Source organism: Bubalus kerabau, chromosome 1, assembly GCF_029407905.1.
Source record: "Bubalus kerabau isolate K-KA32 ecotype Philippines breed swamp buffalo chromosome 1, PCC_UOA_SB_1v2, whole genome shotgun sequence".
Lineage (NCBI taxonomy): Eukaryota > Metazoa > Chordata > Mammalia > Artiodactyla > Bovidae > Bubalus > Bubalus kerabau.
In genome coordinates, this window is record NC_073624.1 from 90,193,356 (window position 1) to 90,217,593 (window position 24,238).

At 57.2% G+C, this 24,238-nt stretch overlaps 1 protein-coding gene across 1 annotated transcript in view; it reads right to left on the minus strand.

Moving 5' to 3' along the window:
* COL2A1 (collagen type II alpha 1 chain) overlaps positions 1-24,238 on the minus strand; it is a 30,306-nt gene that overhangs the window by 2,044 nt on the left and 4,024 nt on the right. The window contains exons 2-51 of the mRNA XM_055581995.1: positions 23,673-23,879; positions 22,183-22,199; positions 21,942-21,974; positions 21,808-21,840; positions 21,654-21,707; positions 21,404-21,505; positions 20,357-20,434; positions 19,681-19,725; positions 19,522-19,575; positions 19,045-19,098; positions 18,265-18,318; positions 17,809-17,862; positions 17,619-17,672; positions 17,287-17,331; positions 16,686-16,739; positions 14,216-14,260; positions 13,680-13,733; positions 12,166-12,264; positions 11,844-11,888; positions 11,652-11,750; positions 11,426-11,479; positions 11,007-11,114; positions 10,357-10,410; positions 10,177-10,275; positions 10,002-10,055; positions 9,471-9,569; positions 9,028-9,081; positions 8,611-8,664; positions 8,252-8,305; positions 8,016-8,069; positions 7,742-7,786; positions 7,448-7,546; positions 7,159-7,266; positions 6,804-6,857; positions 6,451-6,504; positions 5,996-6,049; positions 5,614-5,667; positions 5,244-5,351; positions 4,699-4,752; positions 4,252-4,305; positions 3,459-3,620; positions 3,109-3,216; positions 2,810-2,917; positions 2,527-2,580; positions 2,293-2,400; positions 2,015-2,068; positions 1,749-1,856; positions 1,411-1,464; positions 856-963; positions 205-493 (exon numbers count right to left, since the gene is read on the minus strand). Coding sequence (XP_055437970.1) covers positions 205-493; positions 856-963; positions 1,411-1,464; positions 1,749-1,856; positions 2,015-2,068; positions 2,293-2,400; positions 2,527-2,580; positions 2,810-2,917; positions 3,109-3,216; positions 3,459-3,620; positions 4,252-4,305; positions 4,699-4,752; positions 5,244-5,351; positions 5,614-5,667; positions 5,996-6,049; positions 6,451-6,504; positions 6,804-6,857; positions 7,159-7,266; positions 7,448-7,546; positions 7,742-7,786; positions 8,016-8,069; positions 8,252-8,305; positions 8,611-8,664; positions 9,028-9,081; positions 9,471-9,569; positions 10,002-10,055; positions 10,177-10,275; positions 10,357-10,410; positions 11,007-11,114; positions 11,426-11,479; positions 11,652-11,750; positions 11,844-11,888; positions 12,166-12,264; positions 13,680-13,733; positions 14,216-14,260; positions 16,686-16,739; positions 17,287-17,331; positions 17,619-17,672; positions 17,809-17,862; positions 18,265-18,318; positions 19,045-19,098; positions 19,522-19,575; positions 19,681-19,725; positions 20,357-20,434; positions 21,404-21,505; positions 21,654-21,707; positions 21,808-21,840; positions 21,942-21,974; positions 22,183-22,199; positions 23,673-23,879 — 3,801 coding nt within the window. The remainder of the gene's footprint in view (positions 1-204; positions 494-855; positions 964-1,410; positions 1,465-1,748; positions 1,857-2,014; positions 2,069-2,292; positions 2,401-2,526; positions 2,581-2,809; positions 2,918-3,108; positions 3,217-3,458; positions 3,621-4,251; positions 4,306-4,698; positions 4,753-5,243; positions 5,352-5,613; positions 5,668-5,995; positions 6,050-6,450; positions 6,505-6,803; positions 6,858-7,158; positions 7,267-7,447; positions 7,547-7,741; positions 7,787-8,015; positions 8,070-8,251; positions 8,306-8,610; positions 8,665-9,027; positions 9,082-9,470; positions 9,570-10,001; positions 10,056-10,176; positions 10,276-10,356; positions 10,411-11,006; positions 11,115-11,425; positions 11,480-11,651; positions 11,751-11,843; positions 11,889-12,165; positions 12,265-13,679; positions 13,734-14,215; positions 14,261-16,685; positions 16,740-17,286; positions 17,332-17,618; positions 17,673-17,808; positions 17,863-18,264; positions 18,319-19,044; positions 19,099-19,521; positions 19,576-19,680; positions 19,726-20,356; positions 20,435-21,403; positions 21,506-21,653; positions 21,708-21,807; positions 21,841-21,941; positions 21,975-22,182; positions 22,200-23,672; positions 23,880-24,238) is intronic.

Below are 24,238 nucleotides of genomic sequence, written 5' to 3' on the forward strand. Positions count from 1 at the left end.
CTGTGGATGGAACTTGACCCTGATGTTACTTCTGCCATGTGGCCACGGCAGGACAAGGCCAAGGCTGCAGTTTCTCTGCTGTGAGATATGGGGAGCAGGGGGACACCCATGCTAGACCCTTCCAGGTCTGACTCTGCTCCTGTGTTCTGAGCGGGGCTAGGCCCAGGGGGCTGACTGCCTGCTCTCTGTGGTGGGGTTCCTCACCGCTCTTCCACTCAGGGTGGCAGAGTTTCAGGTCTCGGCAGGTGCGAGCTGGGTTCTTGCGGGAGCCCTCGGGGCTGCGGAGGCTCTCGATCTGGTTGTTGAGGGACTTGAGTGTGGCGTCCACCTCGGCATCATGCTGTCTCAGGTTGCCGGCTGCCTCGTCGGCCCGCATGTACTGCAGAGGATCAGGGCCCTTCTCTCTCTGGCCAAGGCCAGCAAAGGCAGACATGTCGATGCCAGGGCCAGGGGGGCCAGGAGGGCCAGGGGGTCCAGGGTTTCCAGGAGGACCCTGCAGCAGGAAACAGAGAAATCAGCCAGGAATGACAGGGACACCGCCCTTCCTGTGTCCATCTGCACCTTCTAGAATGTACCATCAATAGAATGTCTTTTTCCCAGTCCCATGAGGTTGGGAATGTGGCTGTATGTGCAATGGGACAGGACCAAGAAAACCACAGAATGCGCCTTATTCTTTCATTAGCCCCTCTCTTCGGTTTCCCATGGACCCTCTGAACCTCTGGGGGCTCCCAGAATAAAGGGTGCTGTCATATTAGTTGCAGGCGGACACCCTGAAAGAAGCCCCTAGCGTCAGAGAGCTCCAGCCTCCCAGTGATGGGAAGGCCCCACGCAGCAGGCCGGGGTCTGCACACTCACAGCAGGGCCAGTCTCGCCGGAACGTCCACGGGGCCCAGGAGGTCCAATGGGGCCAGGGATTCCGTTAGCACCATCTTTGCCAGAGGGACCGACGGGGCCAGGAGGACCCTGCAGGCCAGGAGAGAGGCAGGCGGTGAGGAAAGAGCATCAGCAGAGGGAAGGTTTGGGAGGAGCTGGGGTTGGGGAGGGGCCCTCCTAGCACTAGCTGCGCTGTTTTCGATTTTCCTCACTTCTCAGTCACAGAACCCCACGCTGGCCCATATGTGGCCGAGAACCAGCAGGGTGGCCTCACAGCTTTCCTACCCTCCTGTAAGCCTCTCTGTAAACCCTTGTTCCCAGGGGGGCTATTTGACAGCCGAGAGCCACTCGTATATTCATCCTGGGGTCTCAGGTTCTTCTCTGGCCACATTCTCACCAAGCTGGTCCCACCTCCGCTGCCCGGTGAGGCCCCTGAGGCCAAGGCTTCCCTGGGAGCAGCCACACTCCCCTCCTCCTCAGACACCTGCCCAGAGCCCTGGCCCCACCCGGAGGGAGGGCTCACTCCCTCTCACTCACTCTGGGGCCAGAAGGACCTGCAGGACCGGAAGCACCCTGGTCTCCAGAAGGACCCTGTGCAGAAGGAAGAGGCCAAGATCAGAGGTCAGCACAGACAGGCCCCAGGCTGGGAGGCCTTCGCGAATAGGTATATACATTGGGAGCTGGCTGGGACATGTATCTGCTCCCTGACCCCCAGCCCCATGGCCCTTCCACGTGCTCCTCCCTCCGACCTGGAGGAGGTCCAGGCCTGGACATTTCTTAGGATCATCCCAAGTTGCTTCAGCAGCTTGGGAAACTCAAGGGGTCCCTGCGGAGAGGGAGGCCCTGGGGAGCCAAGCACAGGCAGCAGCACTCACAGGGGGGCCGGGCAGACCCTGCAGACCAGTGAAGCCACGGTGTCCCTTCAGTCCCCTCTCGCCAGCCTCTCCAGTTTCTCCTTTGTCACCTCGGGGGCCTTGAGGGCCCTGGGAACAAGACACACAGACACAGGTTGGGTGAGCTCAGCCCAGAGCAAGAGCCCTCAGCCGGCTTCACCTGAGCCAAGGAGCTCCAGGTCCCTGCGGGCACCCCCCCACCCCGAGCCTGCCCGTCAGGACCCAGCACAGGGCACTCAGATACTCACTGGCATTCCCCGGGCTCCAGCAGGTCCTGCAGGTCCCATGGGACCTTGTGCGCCCTGTGGGGTAAGTGGGGGGCAACGTCACAGAGCAGTCGAGGCAGGGATGGCCCACTGCTGCATCTGCCCATGGGCTGGGCACCGAGGCAGCTGCTTCACAACCCAGACCCAGGGTTGCTCCCAGGGCCTGGGGCAGGGCAGGGGAGGGCGGGAGGTGGAGATGAGCTCCCTGCCCACCCGGCCACCCTCCTGCACCATGGCTTTTACTGAATCAAGATACTCACAGCCTCTCCTCGGTCTCCCTGCTTGCCAACTGGGCCGGCGGGGCCAGGAGAGCCAGGGGGCCCGGGGGCTCCAGGGGCACCCACGGCACCGGTCTCTCCACGGTCACCCTGTCAGGAGAGAGGTCCCAGGCTCAGAGAGGAATTTCCAGAGGAGGCAAGGAGGGATGTGGCTCTGACCCTGACCCTGCCAGGCCGATGAAGTGTCCTTCCCACCCCACCGCACGAGACACTCACCTTGACTCCAGCCGCGCCATCTCTGCCAGGGGGGCCGTCAGCACCGGGGCTTCCCTGTGCAAAGGGGAGCAGACGCCATCAGAGCTGCCCCCACCCCTGTCCAGTCAAGGCTTTCCCAGCTAGCTTCCTCCTGCCGCCCTCTCGTGCACCCAGCTCTTAGTCTCCCTGGCCTTCTCTCTCCCATCACGACTTTCCCATCGCATCTGGGCACTTGGGCTTGGCCCGCCCTGTCATCCGCCTCCTCCAGGGCTCCCCTGTCCCCACAGTGGGACCCACTGCTCACCTCACGTCCAGGCTCGCCAGCAGGACCAGTCAGGCCAGGAGGACCCACAGGGCCAGGGGGACCTCGGTCTCCAGATGCTCCAGGGGCTCCCTGCTTGCCAGGCTCACCCTGGGGGCAGCGACAAGGAGGGTGAGTGTGCGCTCCAAGGTCCTTCTCAGCCCTTCTGGGAAGATGGCTGACCGTGGGTCAGTTCCAAGGGTGCGGAGCAGGTGGCTGGGCCACCGAGGACACCCAGTGAAGACCCTCCACCTGAGCCAGGCTGGGCCAGCTAGCCAGGAGGAAGGGGCGTCCCCACTTACCGAGGGGCCGGGGAGGCCGGGGAATCCTCGCTCACCACGCTGTCCAGGCAGACCAACGATGCCCCTCTGACCAGCCAGACCCTGAGGACCTGGGGGACCGTCGGGACCCTGAGCAGGCAGAGGAAGGAGGTGAGAACTTGAGAAGTGACACGCAGCCGTCGCCCGTCCGTGCTGCGGCCAGCTGCCCGCTGCGGGGGTCAGGTCAGTGCTCCTCCTGCCCTGCAGGGCACTTTCTGCAGCACCCCCGCTCCCGGCAGCCCCACAGCCCTGCTCCCCTCAACTCCAGGCCCTGGGAGCCCATGCCCTTTGCACCCCTTCCCCAGGGACCTTGGCCCTGGGGTTGGACTTACAGAAGGACCATCATCTCCAGGCTCTCCCTTCTCGCCAGGGGGTCCAGCAGGACCTTGGAGGCCAGGGTCACCAGCTCGGCCAGGGGGGCCACTGTCTCCTCGAGCACCTTTAGGACCATCTTTTCCAGAAGGACCAGGAGGACCGGGGGGTCCAGGGTTGCCCTAGGAGAAGCAAAACACAGGAAGTGAGAATTCCTCTCAGCCTTCCACATCCCTCCAGGCTGCCACGACCCTCTGGGGGCTTCCTCCACAGTATGGGCAGCTTGGCCCCCTTGGTCCGCCTCTTTCATCTTCGCTCCGTATGAGCTCTGGACAGCCAGCCTGGCTTCCCCAGCCGCTGCACATTCTCCCTGTTCTGACTCTCCTGCGTCCTTCCCTGTGGCCTCTCTCCCGCCACCCATCCTCAAGGAACTGCTCCAATCTCGATCCCCTCAGCCCTAAACCTCTGCGCCCACCCCCTGCACTTGACAGTGTTGGTGAGCCCGCTGACTTATCATCTCTCCTCCCTCTGCTGTGAGCTCCCCAAGGGCAAGATGCAGACTATCTCATAAAGCACAGTGTGTTCAAGAAATGCATGTCCACGGTGAAGCGGAGCCAGAAGCCCATGGCCAGCAAAAGGGCCCAGCCCCTGCTTCCAGCTGTCCATGCGGAGAACAGGTCCCCACGTCAGTTAACTGCTCCTCCCAGGTGTGGGCCTGGGCACAAGATGTGCATGGAGTTGGGCCAGACTCTGTGACCCCTGCCTGTGCCTCCTGCTAGGGGTAAGGTAGAAACCAGTCAGGGTGGCACTCACATTGGAGCCTGGGGGTCCGACGCGGCCAGCTGCTCCGGGGAATCCGGTGGCTCCCTATGTGAGGAGAGGGGAGACTCAGCACCTTGGACCCTCAGGAGGCCCCAGAATCAAAGGTCGGGGGGGTGGTCTCACAGGCTGGAGAGGAAAGGGGCAAGGGGCTGCAGAGCAGCCAGGGGAGTTATAGAGGGAGACAGGGCCCCCAGGGTGTGGCCGCTGCCTATGCAGGGGAGGATTGGACTGGGGCATTCAGACATTAGGGGCGTCCTCTCTCCCACCTGGGTGGGATGAGTGGGGGCAAAAGTGGGTGAGAAGGAAGGAGGTGGGGTGCAGCCTCTGGGGCAGGGCCTTCCCTGTGAGGCCAGGATGGGTGTGAGAGAAGCTGCCACCCTCCCCCAACCAGTGCCCTCCACCCGGCCCAGCGACAGTGGGGGTGGGGGCCTCACTCACCGGGGGGCCTTGAGCACCTCGGGCTCCTTTAGGACCAGTCACACCAGTAGGACCCTGAGGAGAAAGGAGGGAAACAGTGAGGCCCAGTCGTCCTGACCCCAGACTCCCGAGAGCCAGGACCACAAAGATGGAGCTTTGTTAGCATGAACATCCCAGCCTGGGAAGCTATCACAGGCGGGCCTGCTACCCCGACCAATAGAAGACTCATGTTCCAGGAGACCTTGGGAGGAGAAGCCCATTAGGCGTCCTCAGAGCCCAATCAGGGTCTCCCAGGAGGCTGGCTGCTCTGTCCTGAGCCACAAGAGGTACCTGTGTTCCCTCCCCCAGCCCCCACCACGCACCCACACCCGTAACAACGAAACCAGGGTAGTGTAGCTCCTGAACCTTCAACCCTGAGTACAAACTTCTTCCTGCAGCCTCTGCCCTCCGCCTCGGCTGCAGCAGCCAGGCCGCCCGGCCGCCCTTGGCCTGCCCAGGCCCCTCCACCTGCGCCCAGCCTCCCTGTCCTGTGGGGTCAGCTCCCAGGGGAGCTCAGTTTTACCCACCTGAGGCCCAGGAGCTCCAGAGGGGCCCTGAGGACCGGGGGCACCAGCGTCACCTTTCTGGCCGGCTTCTCCTTGTTCACCTTTGGCACCAGGCTGGCCATCAGCACCCTGGCTCAGGAAGGAGGAAGCCAGTGAGTTGGGGGCAACAGCTCCTCCCAAAGGGCCAGAGACTGTGTGTGAGTGTGTGTCCACCCCGGGTCTGAGCGCCTGCTCTGAGGTCGGGACTGTCACACCGGTGTGGAGGGAAAGGAGCCATTCCCCTCCTCTTTAAGCCCTGTCCCTCCCTCCCTCCCTTCCCCGTGGGCTGAGGAATGACGCAGAGCTGACCAGAGTAGAAGGTGTGGCAGGGGAGGTGGACAGAGATACTCACAGGGGGACCGGCGAATCCAGCGGGTCCAGGGGGGCCTGTCTCTCCACGTTCACCCTGTGAGGAAAGGGGCGCGGAGGCTCAGCTGCCTGCCCGCTCAGTTCTTCCTGGGGGCCCAGAGCCCGCCCTGGCCCAGCCTACTACGCAGTAACCCCTGAGAAAAGGGGTCAGGGAGCTCCATCCTAAACAAACCGAGCCAGGCCAGAAGGCCTCCTGTGGCCCGAGGGTCTGGGGACCTGAAGGCCCTCCACCGTGATCACATCACGGGACAGGGGTGCGTGCCTTCTCCCTTTCCTTTCTCATCTTTCCTCCCATCCCCAGACCTGAACTGCAGGGAGGGAGCCAAGCCCCTGCAGGGCCAGGCTCCGGGCAGATAGATACTCACCGGGGCACCTCGAGCACCAGCAGTTCCAGCAGGACCAGGGGGTCCAACTTCTCCCTAAGGTCGGGGCGGGGGATGGGGACAAAAGCCAGAGATGAGGGGTGTGGATTCAGAGGGGGCCCCTCCAGAGCAAAGTGCACCCAGGAAGCAGCCCTGACGGCGGGTGGGGGCTCCGGTCTCCCCAGCGACCCAAAGCCTGTTTTCTCGTTGCTTCAGCCACACCTGCATCCTCCTCAGGGCATCGAGAAAGACACCCGTGCCCCACCCCTCTGCTTCCCTCACTGGCGCACACCGCCAGGACTCTGCTGCTAAGAAGGCCCCCACCCGCACTCCTTACAGCAGTTGGAGAGGAGGAGGGTGACAGCTGTTGATCGAGGGGAGGAGGGAGAGCAGTCTTTGGCAGGAGGTGAGAAGGAGATCTGATGGGGGCAGAGTGAAGAAAGGGTTCCATGACTCACCTTCTCACCGTTGGCACCGGCTGGGCCAGGGGGGCCAATGGGGCCAGTCAGACCCTGGGAAGAGAAGGTGGAGTGAGGGGCCAGGAGAGAAGCCAGGGACGCGGTGCCCAGCAGGGAGCCTGGGGTGCCCACACCCAGGGGTCCTTGGTGTATCCTTCCATGGCCCCCAGAACGCCCTCTCACCCCGGGGTCCCAGCGTTGACAGGTAAGTCCCTGCGGATGCCCAGCCCACACAATGGAACACAGGACCAGGGACCAAGCTCACACACGGCCCCTCTGTCCCCTGAGTGCATGGGATCCCTGCATCCATCCCCATCCCAACCCCAGGGAGCCTGCCACCAGCATCGACTTACTCGTCCACCGTCCTTCCCGGGGGCGCCCTCGGGGCCTTTCTCACCAACATCACCCTGTGGAATACAGAAAACGGGCCACCTCAGGGAGGCACTCCAAGACCCGCTTTGCCAGCGCAGTGTCCTCCCTGAATGGGCTCCAGGCAGGGCTCAGAGCCTGGACAAGAAGGGTTTGCTGTGGTCTCACCGTGGGTGATGAGCAGTAAGAGAAGTGAGATGGAGGAATGTGTCAGCGGATGATGTCACTAAAGGTCAAACAGAGAGCCATGGAGGGGCCTCCAAGTTCTTCAAGGAGGTGACTGGGTGCTGTGGGGAGCAGGAGGGAGTGGGGGGGAGGCCTGCTCAGCCCGGTACTCACCCTGTCTCCCTTGGGTCCGGCGATACCAGCTGCTCCCCTCTCACCGGGCATGCCCTGCAGACCTGGAGGGCCCTGAGCCCCAGGGGGGCCAGCTGGGCCAGCTGCGCCCTGTAGGGGAGAGGGCTCTGTGATGGGCAGCTCCTCCTCTGGGCACCCCAAGCCCCCTTTCCTCCCCTTCTTCCTCTGCCCAGACCCCTTTGGGTCTCACCCTCCATCCCTCCCTCCTTCCATCTTCATGCCCCAAGCCCCGCTCCCCTTCTACCCAGAGGACCACACCCATCCCACTTACTTTGGGACCATCAGTGCCAGGAGTGCCGGGGAGGCCGCGGGCCCCCTGGAGGCCCTGGGAGCCAGGGGAGCCACGTTCTCCTGGGAAACCTCGTTCACCCTGGAGTGGAGACACCATGGACCAGTCAGGCAGAGGCCTGAAGAGGACAGAGAGCCAGGGAGAAGCAGGGAGATAGGAGCGGAGCTGGATTGGGGGGCACGGTGGGGGGGCAGGACCCGGGGCTGCTGTTCTGCTGGGACAGGCAGGCAGAACCGCTCAGAGAGGCCACTTGGGAATGGCCAACAGGACACTCACCCTGGGACCCACGAGGCCAGGAGCTCCAGCTTCACCAGGAACACCCTGAAGATCAAAGAAGAATGTGAGAGAGCAAGGTTTTTCTGCCCCGGAGCCTTGGCCGAGCACCCCTCCTGTTAGCTGCGGAGCTCAGACTGTGGCGAGCTGGGCTGCGGGACCCAGACACTCCCTGCCTCACTGAGCTCCTTGTTCCCCCTCCCGCCCTTGCCTCCTGGGCATCAGAATAGACCTTCCCACCTAAACACGCTGCAGATTCACAGGACCCCATACTCACCTGGTCACCTGGTTTTCCACCTTCTCCTGGGGGGCCGGGAGGGCCAGGAAGTCCCTAGAAGCCAAGGTGACTTAGTTAGGAAAGGAGTTAGGTTGCTGCCCTACCCTCTGGGGAGGCCAGCACAGGGCAAAAGCTGGGGTGCGAGAAGACCCATCCCCTAGCCCCACTGAGGGGGCGCTGCTGCCACCCCAGAGCCCTGGACAGAGAATAAACAGGAGGCTGGTCCAGCCGCCTACCTGGAACCCAGATGGCCCAGGAGCACCCTGCTCGCCTCGTTCACCAGCTGGTCCCTGCAGAGGAAGACAATGGTGAGCTGAGCCAGCTCCTGGAGAGCCTGGATGCCACATCCAGGGCTAGAGGGGCCAGGGGGCCACCCACGGCAGGCAACACCACCCTCACTGCCCACTGTTCTCCCACCAGTGAGTGACCTGCACCCCAGACCACCAGGGCGGGGTCCACACTGCCTCTGCTCAGGCTGGGTCAGGGTGCTGGATCAGCCCAGATCCACATCTGTCAGCTCCATCACCCCCCACCCACCTCCACCGCCCCAAGCCCCTGCCCACAGGCTACCTGGAGAGGCTGGGTGGGTACTTACAGCGGGTCCAGGGGGGCCTGCAGCACCTGTCTCACCATCTTTGCCAGGAAGACCCTAGTGGGGAGAGAGGGGAGCTATCATGATACACTCCTCCAGTTCTGCAGACCCCAGCACCGGGCGGGTGCACTACGTGGCCCAGAGTTTCCAGCCAATCCTCCGCCTGAACTCCATTTCTCCACCCTCCCTTCCCATCCCCCTCTTTTCCCTCAGTCCTCAGCATAAGAGCCTTCTTCACCTCCCTGGATGCTGTCAGCCACCAAAGTCTCCTGGGGTGGACTCTCACAGGGCCCAGAGCAGCACAGGCTCAGCCATGGGCATCATGCTGCCAACCAGGGGTCCCAGGAGCATGCCACAGGGATGCTCCCTCCCCACAGGGAGCAACAAACACCCAGGGGTGGGCAGTGGGGAGGCACTTACTCTCAGACCAGGAGCACCAGGCAGTCCTTTCTCACCAGCTTTGCCAGGCTCACCCTGGAAGAAAGAGGGCAGGGCCATGAGGTGGAGGGCTTTGGTGGGAGTAGGGGTATGGCCAGGGGGGAGATTGGGGTGTGGGGCCACTGCCTGATGGACAGTAAAGGCTAAAGTCGAGGATCAGTGCCTCTCTTATGCTCAGAGGTGTGAGCTGATAACGCTGACCCGGGGATCGGTGTCATGGCTGAGATGTTCTGAGGGCTCTAAAGAGCCCTGGGATTCCCCTGATCACAGGCACTCCTTGGGGTATGGAGGTCCAAGCCACCCAGAACACCATGGATCTCGCTCATCACAGCCCTTGGGTTAACTCTGGGAACCAGCCCTTTCCCCAGGGGCAGGGAGGTAGCGGCACCATGTGGAAGGAAATGGAAGGGCAGATGATTACTTACATTGGCACCTTTGGGGCCAGGGAAACCCATGACACCAGGCTGCCCACGAGCCCCCTGAGGACCTGGGGGTCCAGGGCGACCGTCTTCACCAGGGGCTCCCTGAAAGAGAGGACACCATTCTCAGCACATAGACACGAGACCATATTTGTCCATCTACTGAGCGCAGGCTCAGGGCAGGTCACCAGCCAGACAAACAGCATGTGGGATTGACCAAGGTCGCAACCGGCAGCCAACATCACACACGGGACTCATCAGTGACAAGGTACTGCCTAGCTTAGAAGTTTTGTTCCTGAAAGCGCACATCAGGCTGTCTTCCCCAAAAGAAGGCCCAAATGCACAAGAGGTGGCATTTTTAGAACTTGCAGCCACTGCATAGGCCACACCTGGCCACAGGACCTACCATCCCATCCATTCCCCTCCCCAATTCTCAAAATTCACAGGCTGCCCCCACCCGGCTCCTGTCTCTCTTCCCACCTGCCTCCCCAAGAGTACCCCCCAACCTCTCCCAATGACCCCAGAAGATGGACTTACGGAAGGACCAACTTTGCCTTGAGGACCAGCATCACCAGGGCGACCAGTGAGACCCTTTGTTTAGGAGAGAGAAGGGGATGGGTGTCAGCACAGGATTGGAGGGACCAGGTCGGGTAGGGCATGAGGAGTCTTCTCAGAGTTGGAAGCCGAAAACAGAAGCATCCCTGCTACTTACCCGGGCTCCAGGAAGGCCAGGCTCTCCAGGACGGCCAGGGTCACCGTTGGCTCCCTTGGGACCAGCAAGGCCACTGGGTCCTCGCTCTCCAGGGGCTCCCTACACAAGAGGAGGCAGCAGGTCAGCAGAAAGCCATTTGACTGGTGATGGGTGGGCCCCAGTCCCTGTTCCCCAACTCACCTTGGGACCTGCCAGACCATCCTGACCTGGGAAACCACGGTTTCCAGGAGCACCCTAGGAAGAAGTAGAGGGGAGAGGCAATGAGTTAGGGAGGCCCTTGACCCAATTGTGGCTGCAGAGAGCCTAGTCAGGATCCAGGTGTCCATCCCACCAACCCTCCTACCGCAGTCTCTGCAGAACAGAAGCTATGTGCATGCATGCCTACTAAGTCACTTCAGTCATGTCTGACTCTGCAACGCTATGGACTGTAGCCTGCCAGGCTTCTCTGTCCGTGGCAATTCTCCAGGCAAGAATACTGGAGTGGGTTGCCATGCCCTCCTCCAGGGGATCTTCCTGATCCAGGGATCGAACCCGTGTCTCTTTACGTCTCCTGCGTTAGCAGGTGGGTTCTTTTCCACTCGCACCACCTGGGAAGCTCCAGGCACAAGATTCTGAGAGATTAACTTCTTGGGCCTGCCCCCACCTTTTGGAAAGGAACTCCCACTGCTTCATGTCACCCAGGGGTGAGGGACACTAAGGAGTGTGGAGGTGGGTGGAGAAAAGGAACATGAGGTCCACAGACTTGGCAAAGACCCAGAGCCACAGGAACTCAATTTGTATCTCCAGGGCACACCCCAACAAGCGTAGGGAAGGACTCCTGGCCCACTTACTCTTTCTCCAGGGGGACCGGCGGGCCCAGCACCACCAGGTTCTCCACGGGCACCTCTTTTCCCTTCTTCACCAGCAGGACCAGGGGCTCCTTGGGGACCAGCAGGGCCCTGAGAACCAGCATAGCAGAGAAACAGGGTGAGTCTTTGCCTGGCCCTGGGGCAAGCACAGGCCTGGCATGAGGAGGAGGTGGCTATGACTGCTGTTTCAGGGCTGGGGGACCTGGGGAAGTGAGGTCACAAAGGATCAGCTGGGTGAGGAGAAGTGGTAGTCAAGCTGGTCAAGCCGAAGATGGCAGCTGAGACTGCATCAGCTTCTCTGTCACATCTCATCTCTGGGTACACCCTCAGAGGGCCCAGGGTAAGGGACATGCCTGCTGCGGAGGTGGGCAGTGGGCCAGGGGTGGCAGCCAGGTACTCACCGGTTCTCCCTTGGGGCCTTGTTCGCCTTTGAAGCCAGCAATACCAGGCTCACCCTTAACAAAGGAGAAGAGCAGGTTCTCACACTCGGTTCTCCCCATGGCCCTAGAAGTCCTCCGCCACCCCCACCCTTAAAGGCAGCCCACTAGAGGACTCTGTGGGCACAGGAGGTAGGGGCGGGTTTGACTCTGGGGCTGTGGGTGGGACTCAGGGTTCACTGGATCTTACCGTTTGACCTTTCGGGCCCAGAGGACCAGTTGCACCTTGAGGGCCGGGTGGACCACGGGGTCCAGGGAAGCCGGGAGCACCAGCAATGCCAGGGGCACCCTGTCAGCATGAGCAGAGAGAAGGGCATTAGGAGGAGGGCGCGAAGAGGGACTGACCCCACCTGGAGGAGCTGAGTCCGAGGGCAGCACTCACAGCAGATCCCTTGGCTCCAGGGATTCCATCAGTTCCAGGGTTGCCCTGAAAAAGGAGACAGTGTCGTTATAAGATAAGCAGTGAAGAATACATTCCCACCCCACATCGTGCTCCTAGGCCCCTGGTCCGTTCCAGGCAGGGCCCTGCCAGACACTTCAAGGGAGGATGGGTGATGGAGGGAGACGTGTCTCTAGAGACTGGTGGGGGGTGGCAGGCATTGAGCCAGACGGAAGGTGTGATGATTGAGGCGCCAGTGGCCTCAGCAGAGAGTCAAGTGTGCCAAGGCCTCAGACCCCAGACCCTTCAGGCAAAAGACACTCACAGCAGCACCAGCTGGCCCAGGGGACCCAGGAGTACCCGGTTCACCGCGAGGACCCTGGGCGCCTTCGGGACCTCGAGCACCGGTGGGGCCAGCTTCACCCTGGAAAGAGGCAGGGAAGGATGCAGTGAGGACAGGTCAGGGGGACACAGACCCTGTGGGCAACAGTTCAGGACAAGCTTTGCACACATTCCAAAAAGGGTTCCCATGCAGGCTGCCTGGCTGGGCCCGCTGACCTGATGACTTTCTACCTGCCCCACTCTACTCTCCATCTCCCCCTTCCTTGGTGGCCACCACAAGCAGGCACACAGGTTCATGTTACAGGCTGGGCTTTGTGCTGGTTCCCTCAGTACTCATCAGAAAAGCCTGAACTGGGCAGCCTGCCAGTCCAGCTTTGTGGGATGATGGACAGATGGCTGAGATGCGTAGGCACCTTTACCTCCCCTTCCCCACCTATTTTCTCTTTTATCGAGGCTCTTGAACATCTCAGCTTGGGGTGCCACTGGGTTTGTATCTGGCTAATATGAACCAGGCTCTGAGTCAAGCCTGTTTGAAGGAAGCCAGCAAGCCAGGGCAAAAGGCAAGCTGAGGGACCAGCACCCCGACACTACTTTTCCCAAATGGCCTCTGCTTTTACTTTCATTTTTTCCTGAAAGTTACAGCTGGCTGTGAGCTGGGCTCTCTGGACGGCGGAGTCCCTGGGGAGGACTGCTGACCTGGAGGGAGGGCACGGCCTCCTCAGGTTTCTTCTCAGAACATTCTTGCTTTACTTTTGTAATTATTATTTTCTAAAGGTCAGACCCCCTCACCTTCCGCTGTCCCTCTTCACAATGGGTCTCCTTCACCCAGCTCCTGGGGCCTCAGACACTGTCTGGTTGCCATGGAAACCCCCCCGAAAGGGGAAAAGCAACCTGATGCCAGTGACCACATGGAGGCTCCTTATTCATCTCCTGGCGGCACCAGGAGAGAATTCCCAGGGACGCACGCGTGTTGGAATCCCTCCTGGGCCACAGGGGCCTTTCCCTGAACTGGCTGGCCTCCCACTGGCCTCTATTAATCCTTGGAAGAACTCTATTAACACGGTTTGGGAGAGACAAGCCCTGCCCCCCAAGATGAAGCAGGGGTGAGAGGGAAGGATGGAACCATCTCTGCGCCCACTTCCGTCCAACTCTCTTCCGGATCTAAGTCAGCTGAGCTTTGCCTTTTTTCTTCAGTTTCCTGATCTTCGGTCCCCTCCCAGGTCTCAGGGGTCCCCCCATCTTTTTCTGCCTTGTCCCACTCTGAAGCTGTAACTGTATCTGCAGCTTTTTATCATTCTATCTTACTTTCCCTTCCAGCTGGTGACTCTGCAAAATGCCTGGCTATTTCCTTGCTTCCACGGAGAGCAGCAGTGGGGCAAGGGGTGGGGCGAGGGGTGGGGGACACTCCTCCAAAGGGAAGGTGGATCATCCGGTGGGGGCAGTCAGCAAGGGTTATGGGGAAAGGGGGGGTCCTGACTCGACAAGCAGGACACGCACCTTGGCACCAGGAGCACCAGGAAAGCCAGGACCGCCAGCAGGACCCACAGGACCCTGGAGGAAGCAAGCAGATGCAGAGGTGAAGGCCCAGTCTGGCCAGACTATCTCTAGCCTCCAAAGCAAGCCACCCCCTCACCTCCCATGCCTTCCCACCTTTGTACTGATATTGTTCTATACCCATTGTGGCCGAAAGTCCCTGGATGAAAACTGTCCCCACTGCCAGTGTCCCCAAGCCTGGCTTGGGGAAACTGCATTTCTGATGCAGTATATAGTTTCTGACTATATACATGGTGAGAAGCAAGTCGTTCTTTCACCTCCCTCTCTACCCATCCCCAGAAAAACTACCAAAAGTGTAGCTGAGAAAAATGAACTACTGCTTCAAAGCTTGTTTCCAACATACTCCCTTAGTAATGAAAAGTTGTTCCTCTTTTTCCGGGAGAATCCAGAATGTGGCCTGGATACTGAGTAAACACTGCCACTTCACTGGGCGGCTGCCTGGGACTCAGGTAAACCTGCCGGGGGTGAAGTGAACTTACCGGAGGCCCTGCAGGGCCTGGTTGACCGTCATTGCCTCGAGCGCCCTGTGAGCGAGAAGGAAGCAGCCGTTATGGGAGCCACCCACATGTCCAGTCCCTCTCACGGTGCCCCAGGGCTGAGCAGGAGGCTGGCAGGTGTGCACTGCAGCGGGAAGCAGCCCCAGGACCCTCCATGGTGGCTTTGAGAACTGGGCCTGCAGTGGGCTTGCTCTCAACCGCAGAGAACTTGGGTAATTTTCCAGCTACTCCATCATTTCTTAAATTTCCATTTAGACCCCAAGTATCCCCAAATTCAAGGCCATGTTATCATTGAAAGACTCAGTGAAAATGAAACAGCCAAGCATCGATTCTGACTCAGTTCTTCCTGCCTATTGCAGCAGAAAGCTCTTTCAGGACTCAGTTAATCTCCTTGGTCAATTCTTGGATCTGTGTCCCCATCCCCAACCCACAGAACAACCTGCTTCCATGGAAGACAGAGAAGCTGCAGTGTATCTGCTACCAGCCCAGGAAGAAGCTTGGTGATGGGGACAGGGCACCAGGCACAGCCTGAGGACCGAATCTGTCCTGAGACTTCTTTCACAGACAGCAAGGCTGCCGGCTCTTCCTCTATAGGCCACGCACTTTGAGGGTGAGCACCTCCAGGGTCTCTTTCTCAAGGCCCCTCCAGGTCCCGGGAATCATTAGGCCGGGTGGAGCTGGGCCGGGCACCGGGTTCTGGAAGACCTCAGCTGAGCCCCGCCTGCCTGCCTCTGCCTCTCCTGGGAAGCTGAGGAAGGATGCTTTAGGGGGAGCTCCTGTTTTAAATAAGACTCAAGTCTTTCTCCTGGCTGTGGTCCATTTCTCATGACTGAGACTCTCCCGGTTGGCATTAACCAGGGAAGCAGGAGAAGACTTAACAGAAGAAAATGTCACAGGGAACATAAACCCTCAGCACTGGCCAGAGCCCCTTCTGGGCTGGCTGCTTCGCAAAGCACCCTCCCTCCAGGGGTCAGCCAGAGGAGAGGCCTGGGCTGCTAGTGAGCAAGGGGAGTGTGGTGTTGCCCAAAAGGCCAAAGTTGGACAGGCATCAAGGGCTCCCCCACCTGCAGGAAAGCTGGGGAGTGGGCACCATCTGGCCCAAGGTGGGGGGCACATGACCACAGCCCAGCCCAGCCCTTGGCCAGGCCTGGATACCAGGCCTGCACTGGGAACTGTGTGACGTTGTCCCTCTTCCATGCCAAATCCTATGCACACCCTGCCAGTCTGACTACCGTAGGGACAGGAGTCAGCAAGGAGAAGTAAGAAGCAGGGCTGACTGGAGGAGGAAGGAGAACAGGGGTGCAGGTCATCTGTGCCCCTTATGGAGTGTGGCCCCCATGACTCCAAGCCTGGCCAAAAAGGCACAAGCCAGGTCTGGACAATCTGTAGCAATCACAGTGCTTCTTGGCAGGCCCGGGGCTCTCTAATCCCCTCACACAAAGTGACCTGGGGACAAGCCACTTCAACAGCTTTGGCTGACAAATGGGGGTTGAGACTGCGTGCTATTTCACTGATCTGCTTCTGAGGGAAATTTCTGCCAAAACAGATACATTATCTGGACAGCAGCACAACGGAGGGAAGCTGATTTACTTTGGCCGGTCCTGCAAGGACCCACAAGGAGGGGCCTCAGAGCCTGGGTGGCTGGGGTGTGAAATCAACAGAGAGCATAATCTTTCTTAAACACAGCTTTCATCGCATCACTCGCCTGAGCAGGCGCCCACAAGGGCTCTCTATTGCTAAGGGATCAGAGCTAAACACCTACACCCTCCACTGCTACAAATCCCCACGCTCTTAACTCCCCCATTAACACGAGGCCACCAGAGTCCGAGGCTGCAGAGCACGGCTTGTCTTAGGCTAGTTAGCCATTCAGCGCCTCCGTTTCTTCTCCTCTAAAGGGGGGAGGACAACAGAATCCGCCTAGCAGGATTCGAGGGAAGGCTGGGTAAGACAAAGCATCTGGGTATCAAACAGAGGGCGTGCCCGTGAGGCGGTGGCCACTGGCATATCACGTGTCACCAACAATGCAGTCAAGTATGTGAGTTGATCCTAGACTGATACACTTTTCTAGAGCAGCATCTAAGCAAGCAGAAAGAACTAAAAGGAACACAGTACTATAGCCAACTAAAGTCTGTCCATAAATTCAAACAGGATTGATTGGGGAGTGGGTGAGACTGTCAAGGGATTACCTGAATAATCGAGACTGGTTAAAGAGACTCTTGTCCTCACACACCAGCTCTCCCATGGCCTCCCCCACCCCCAGTCCTCCGACTGTGCAGACCCAGCCTGAGGATCTGTGACGGGCACACTCAGAGTGAATCCTCACGGGAGGATGATACTGTCTACACCTCGTGGGGTTGCTTTGAGGGTCAGGTGAAATAACCCTGAATACAAGTGCCTCGTGAACTCCAAAGAGCTGGGCAAATGGTAGCTCTGGGTCTTGTCAATTACTCACTGCAGCGCCGGCAGGGCCAGTCCGTCCTCTCTCACCAGGCAAGCCGCGGGGACCCTGGAACACACATCAAGAGGCACAAGCATGAGTTGGTTTAACGGCCGCTCGGCCCCATCACTTAACCTGCAGGCCCTTCATGGACACTGGAAGGGAGGGAGCCGGTAGCCCCCAGGAGGCAAAGGTGTGGACGCCCCTGGTCCCGCCTTCCTGATTCAGGACCCCCCTATGACACCAAAGGTTTCTCTGCCGTGGCAGGACACACAGGTGCTCCCATTGTTACCTATTAGGAGCCCTGTTATAGGCACATCTTGTTCCTTGCAATAGACGAACTCCCCCAAATGTTGAAAATAAACAGAATTTGTAAAAATTGAAGCACACCTTCAGTGTGTTACCAGGGTTATTTCAAAGAAATGCTGGTGAGTCCTTGCACAAACCATCCACTTGACACACTTTACTTTTTGCTCCTAATCGAATCAATCTACAAAACTGAGTATCTACTTTGCCCAAAGGGAGCGGTGGCATCTACAGTGGCGCCATCTGCTGGGCTTTAGAAGGAGTCTCAAGAGTGTCTGGAGGCCCTCCAGACGGTGGTACTCATACTCACCATTGGGCCTGGAGAACCGTTCTCACCTGGGGAACCACTCTCACCCTGGAAAAAAGATGCAGAGGGTCAGCGAGCAGGGCCCCCTCTGCCAGCCCACAAGACAATTCCCACGGAAGAATCCGGACGCTCTGGTTATCTCAGCTAGCGCCAACACCTCCAAGCTTTAGTTCCATGAGGGACAATTCCCAGAGCTCTCCAGACCTGCTGCTCATTCATTAGGTTGTAGTGCTGGGTGTTCCTAACCCAAGCTGTTCAGATGTCCTAACTCCACCGAGCTCAGCAGCATCTCCTCATCGTCCGTCCCCCATGCCCATGTGCTGCTTGGTCCTTACCTTCACACCTGGAGCACCAGCTTCTCCCTTAGCACCATCTAGACCTGGGTAACCCTACGGAACAAGAGAAGATTTTCAATCACACTTCTGGGGAAGCCGAAGAGGACGATTCATGTCCCCCCCCCACCAAGACTTTTTTCTCCCTTGGTCAATCTTTTTTCTTCCAGCACTCTCCCCCTATGATACTTACTCTGTGACCTTTGACACCAGGAAGGCCTGGGGTTCCTGGGAAACCACGAGCACCCTGCAATCCAAAGCAGAGATGTTCAGAGCACTGAGCAGAACCAGGTAAAGGCTGCCTTGGGCTGACGGGAGAGGCCTTGGAGCCAGGTCCCTGGGTGGCCAGTAAGCAGGGGAAGCCCGGCACCAGGAACATCTTTCGGTCACTCCCAGAATCCCCCTCTCTGTGCCTCACCCCGGCTTATGCAAAGTGGGTGTAAACATTTACCAGCCCCCCCGGATGCCCCTAGCCTGTGCTAGGATCAGAGACATGGTCGTCAGCATGAAAGCATGATGTGTGTGGGGACCGCCAGAACTTTAGGAGCGAGCTATCGGAGCTGGATGAGCTGGGTGGGAGGCCGCTGCGTTTGTTGCAAGGACAGAGACGCTGGGAACGAGACTAGCGACTGGGAAAGGTGGGTTTTACCTGAGGGCCAGGAGGGCCTCTCTCGCCAGATTTTCCAGGCTTTCCAGCTTCACCCTGAAGGGAGAGAGATGTACCTCAGCTTCCTCAGAAGACACGTTAGCATCACTGGTGCGCTCCAGCATGTCATCACTCCTCCCAGCCTGCCGTGCCTTTGCCCACCTGCTTCCTCATCTCCCCCCACCCCTGCAGGTCCCAGACTTCCCTGCCTGTGCCCTGGGCAAGCTCCTCCGCCCCCCACAGCCTCCAGCCTCCCCTGGTGGGCTCACTGTCTCCTCTCACAGGCGCTGCTGACCAGCCTGTGTTCCCTAACCTCAGAGATGTTCACTGCCTAATGGGATTCTCACGAGCAGCTTCAGCGCCAGTTCTCCTCTCTCCCCTTCGTTTACATCCCTTGCAGACATCCTGACTCAGCCTGAGCTTTCCCCAACTCATTTACAATTAAGATAATCTTGGGCTGTTGAGTGTTTCTCTTTTGTTTTCCCTTCTCTGCATCTTTCCCCTTGTGTTTTCCCTCTCCCTTCTCTCACTTCTCAATTTCCCTTCCTGGAGCTAATGATGTTTTAATTATTTCCCTTCCCAGTGGGTCCAAAGTTGTCCCCAAAGGCACTTGCAAGCTAAGTTGCCAGTGGAAATGTAGACAGTGCAGTGTCTGAGTCTCTGCCTGACGAGCCCCGCCCCCTGGGCCCAGTCGAGGGTGCATCCGCCCATCACCACCCAGCACCCCCTCTCTCCAGGCCCTTTCAAGTGAGGCAGCCACTTGATTGACTCAGGTGTACTCACATCATCACCAGGTTTCCCAGGGGGGCCAGGAGGACCACGGGGCCCCATGGGACCCTACAAACAAAATAAGCGAGTTTAAGAGATGGTTGGAGGGAGGAAGACACCAAATCAGTGGGCGAAACCCAGGGATTATAGCTTTTGGAAGCTAGTTCATCTAAAAGGAAAAAAAGATGGAGGAACTCAGTTTGTGCTGAGACAGAGCATAGGCGCAGAGCAGATCATAGCGGGAGGCAGTGGACACCACAGGCCAGCAGGGGTGACCCAGAAAAAGGACTGACATGACAGAATCCTGGGTGGTTCCTGCCACATCTGGCTCCCTGTCAGTTCCCCTAGAGCTAAGACGGGACATCTGAGCTTCCTTTGAGCCCTCCACTGTAGAAAGCACTGGGCAGAGCCCGGAAGGCGACAGGACTAGGGTGTGAATGGCACATCACGGGAAGGTCCCCCCAAGAGGGCAGGGCCAGCACCAGCACTCACAGAAACACCGGGTTCCCCAGGTTCACCAGGGTTGCCTTGAAATCCTTGAGGTCCCTATAAAGTAAAGCGAGGACACCAGGTTGGCCCCCCAGAACGGACATCAGAGAGCTTGAAAGCATCTGTGTCCCCACTTTCCAAAAGGAAAAACCCAATACTTACGGGAGCACCAGCAGGGCCTGGGGGTCCCCGAGGTCCCATGGGGCCCTGCATTGGAACAGAAAATGAGGAGCTTTACTGGAAAGGCTTCACCCTCGGCCTCCACGGTGCTGCCGCCTCCCAGCCAACAGCCCAGACAAAGGACAAGGAGTTACTCTGTGAGCAGGGGGCCGGCAGGGGCTGCTCCCTCTCATTTCCCTCTCCCCTCGCAACATTCTATTTTTATTTATAGGTACCATTTGGACAGAGAAGCTGGCCTTGCTTTCCCCTGGACAGCAGCCATGTTTACTAAAGTCTGAGTTTCATTTAGCATGTGCCAAGTGGGAGCTGCGGGGCTGAGATTTCCTGCTGGAAGTTTTGTGGATGCTGGAGAACAGTGGCTGCTGTCTGCATTCTTCAGTTCTCATTCCAAGAGCAATAGCAACTGGCCTTCTGACAGATCAGCCTATATGCCGCTCTCCATCCTCATTCTTCTTAGTCACTCCAGCGCATCATTAAAACTGGCATCCATCGCCATTAAAAACCAAATGCTCTGGGCTAGCTAAATGGGAGGTTATGTAACTGATGGGGAAGGGCCGCTCCAAGTAATTATCTCTAAAGTGAGGTTGTCAGAGTCCCTGGCTCTGCTGAGGGCCACCTCTTGCCATTTTGGCTGCGAAGAACTGGTGCCTTTTCTTACCATTGGTCCCTGCATTACTCCCATCTGGGCGCCACCAGCCTTCTCATCAAATCCACCAGCCATCTGGGCAGCAAAGTTCTGCAAATAAACCCAACAACATTAAAAGCTTGAGAGGCTATATGCTTTTCCTACATGGCTAGGTAAGCTATATCTGGATAGAAAAAAACTTTGTTGAAGACTAACCTAGCATGGATCAGAAACACTAATGATTCCTAAAAAAAAGTTTTGGAAATGGCTTATTAGATGACAGTGGCATAACCATTTCCCTGGGAGATGAAGTGTTAACTGGAAGAGTATCCATTACTTTCATTTCATTTTGTAAGTTTTAATTTTAAAATATTAAATATATTATTTCACATAAATTGAAAACTATAACTAAAATATCACTTTTAAAGGTTCTTTTTTTTTCTTTTCTAAGATCTTAATGCCCAGCAAAACACTAAAATCAACAGTCTTGAAATATTTTAGCAGAGAATATAGTAGGCATCTATGAGCCATTCAAGTTTAAAAATTTAAATCATAGCAAACATCAAAATGGCAAACTTGCAAAAACTGGGCAATAATATAATTTGTTGACTGGTCTGATTCCAAAAACAACTTTAGCCACACACCTTTACTCAGTGGGGCTCTTTCATGAGAATAAATAGTTGCTTGGAATGTACTTGGCAAAGATGAAGCTTCAATGTCTTCCAAGGACAGTGGTCACTCTTCTTCCAGGGAACCGCAAGTGCCCAGTCATCCTCTCCTCCAACCCCTACACCCACTCCCAAGGACCAGCCACACAGTAGAGATGCCAGGAAGCCAGGTAACTGAAGACTTTCTTTACAGAAACCCAGTGAGTGAACAAAGTCAGTCCTTAGCGCCACAGTCTCATGCCCACTGTGCGATTCCACTAAATTACAGGCCTGAGGGAGAAGTCCATGTTCAAGACAGGCTGTGGACACACTTCTGGCAGCCCTGGGAGCCAGCCAGGTGAGCGTGACTAGCAATTTAGAAGCCACATTTCTGGAGGGACAGCCTGGAGGAAGGGGACATAAGGATACTTACTCCACCAAGGCCAGGGGGGCCGGGGGGGCCGGGAGGACCAGGGGGGCCAGGGTTTCCAGGGGTCCCAGGCTCTCCATCTCTGCCACGAGGTCCAGGAGCACCCTTGGCAGAAAGAGAAAGAGGCCCCAATGTGAAGCAGCATTTATACAAGACCCATCTGTCTATGCGGTGCCCTTGAGGCATTTGGGGGGGGGTTCTTAGAGAACCTGGGGAGTCCACAAGGGTCAGACAGCATTGTTTCTCTACTCACTTTTTCACCTTTGTCACCACGATCACCTCTGGGTCCTTGTTCACCTGCGGGTCCCTGAAAATGAAGAAAATATTGAGACAACAGCAAGACCGGGAGAGCCTGCTGATCAATAACTCAAGAAAAGCATGGAAAACGGGGTTTCTCTCTTTCTTACCTGAGGTCCAGGAGGTCCCTTGGGTCCTACGATCTGTGAGAGAGACACCCACAAAATGGCAAGTTAGAAGAGACCTTAAGGAAATGACCCAGTTAGAAAAGTCGATGCAACATGGGAGTAGAAAGTGTACTTACGTCCTTGATATCTCCAGGTTCTCCTTTCTGTCCCTGAAACATGAAACATTGTCAGGATTGAGTCAAGCAAGCTCACCAAGCCTCCAGTGCAAAACAGTAGCCCCTGCATCAAGGTGCCCACTGAAACAGATCTTTTGTTGATGCCTAAAAACCACATGCTGAATGAGCACACTTATTGCTTTTAATGAAGAAAATATAAAGTGGAAAAAAAAAAGCAAACAACAACAACAAAAATCCTCACCTTTGGTCCTGGTTGCCCTGCAAATGGAAGAAATAGAGAAGGAAAATGTAAGAGTCATGAAATGGATAATTACAACTTCTTGTCATTCAAACTTTCGTGAAGGGATCATAGAAAGGGACACAACCAGGGAAGGAGGTAGCTTCCTGTTACTCCACTGAAGCCTTCTGTTGGGGTGTTAGGTTTCACTGGGGTCTGGAGTTGCTGAGGTCCCAAGAGGAACAGAGATGACCCAGAATTTGTTATTGAAAGCCAATCAGCATGCAGGGGCCAAAAAGAATACAAAGAACTCAAGGTCTATCAGCCACCAGGAGAGAAAGCACCCAAAACTGAGAAACGGAGAAGTTCAGTTTCTTCTCTTCCCCAGAGGGTAAGAAGACCCTCCTATAGCCCAAGCACCCCGCAACACATCCCCCATCCCAGAGGAAGAGTTAGGTATTTAGAAAGGTCTTACATTCAAGCTGGGTCTCCATGAAGCAAGCACAAAAAAACAGCAGAGCACAGAAGTTACAGAGGGCATTGGAGCCAGTGCCCCCCGAATCAATAACCCCTCCCCCATTTGTAGCAGCGAAATAGTAAAGGTGATCAACGCTTCACTCACATAGGCCCCCTCAGAAATGATCTGGGGCAGTGGGCTATCAAAGCGGCTTCCCCAAGCAGCTTTCCACGGTGGGTGAAGTGTTAAGGAAAGGCAACTGCTCGCTTCCTTTTCAACTGTCTTCTCTGCTTGATCAGGAAGAAAATGGTGAGGGCCACCCAAAAGGCCTAGATGTATGTCCCCATCCCCCTTCAGGGGGATAGGGCATGGGTTCCAGAGCTGGGGAGGGGTCACCCACACACCTACACATTCACCAGCCCCGGCTCCAGAGTGTAGGCACCTGGGGCTCTGTCCCGGGCCCAGCTCCGCTCTTCACCACTAGAACTCCCAGACACCAGCTCTTCTTTCTGCTAGGAACTTGCTTCTTAATTGGCAGTCAATACCAACAGAGGCAAAACCAAAAGGAAACTGCCACCAATGCTCCATATTTTTCAAAAGCGGGCCTGCCCTTTCTGTCGCCCCGTTGGCCAGCAGAGCTTGCTCCACATTGAAGACCACATGTTTGGAGGCCTTCTACAGAGAAGCCAAGGTGTGGGCAATAGAGGGGGAATGAATCTGTGTTTTGGCCAGAAGGAGCACTGGATCTCCACTGTGGCCCAAGGACTTTGCAGAGGTGCTCACAGTGAGGACGCTTGTGTGGAGTCCCCTCTGTCCTCCAGGTCTTAGGAGCATATTTTCTGGAGGTGTCAGGTGAGGAAGGACCCCTCTGGTGTGTCAGGCTCACTCAGTGCCATCCTGCAAGCGAGAAGTCGCCTTTCCCTTCAGCCTCAGCTGCTGGGGTGCCATGGATAACCAGTCCCTCTGCTTCACAGAGATGACTGGCATCCATGGTAGGGCATTTGCTGCCCCTGCAAGTAATTTATTTATGTGGAACAGGAAATAAATAAATTACGACCACTGGCAGTGGGGAGGTCAGCTGAGCAGATGGGGCAGCACTCTCCGAAGGGGGTCTCGGGGCTGAGGCAGTCTTTCATGTCTTCACAGATTATGTCGTCGCAGAGGACAGTCCCAGTGTCACAGACACAGATCCGGCAGGGCTCGGGCTTCCACACATCCTTATCATTATACCTCTGCCCGTCCTGCACACAGCTGCCAGCCTTCTCTGCACCGAGGGTGGGGCGGGGGAAGCGGAGAGCCAAGGGAAGGAGGGGATGAGGAGCCAGAAGAGAAAAAGAGAGAGGTTGCAGGTCAACTTGACATCATTCGAATGCTGAAGCGTGTGGACTCCTGCCACCCAACATAGAGAACTTGTTACTTTTTCTAAGACATCATTCATTCTTCCAAGTAGTCAACAAATATTATTGTCCACTTTGCACTCTGCTCTCTATTCACCAATGAAAATCCTGACCCAGCAGGGAAGGTGGGGGAGGGCACTGAGGATGAAGTACTGTCTTCATGCATCTCATATTGGGGAGACATGATGATGTGGGGGTCATGGGCAAGTCAGAATAGGAGCAGGAG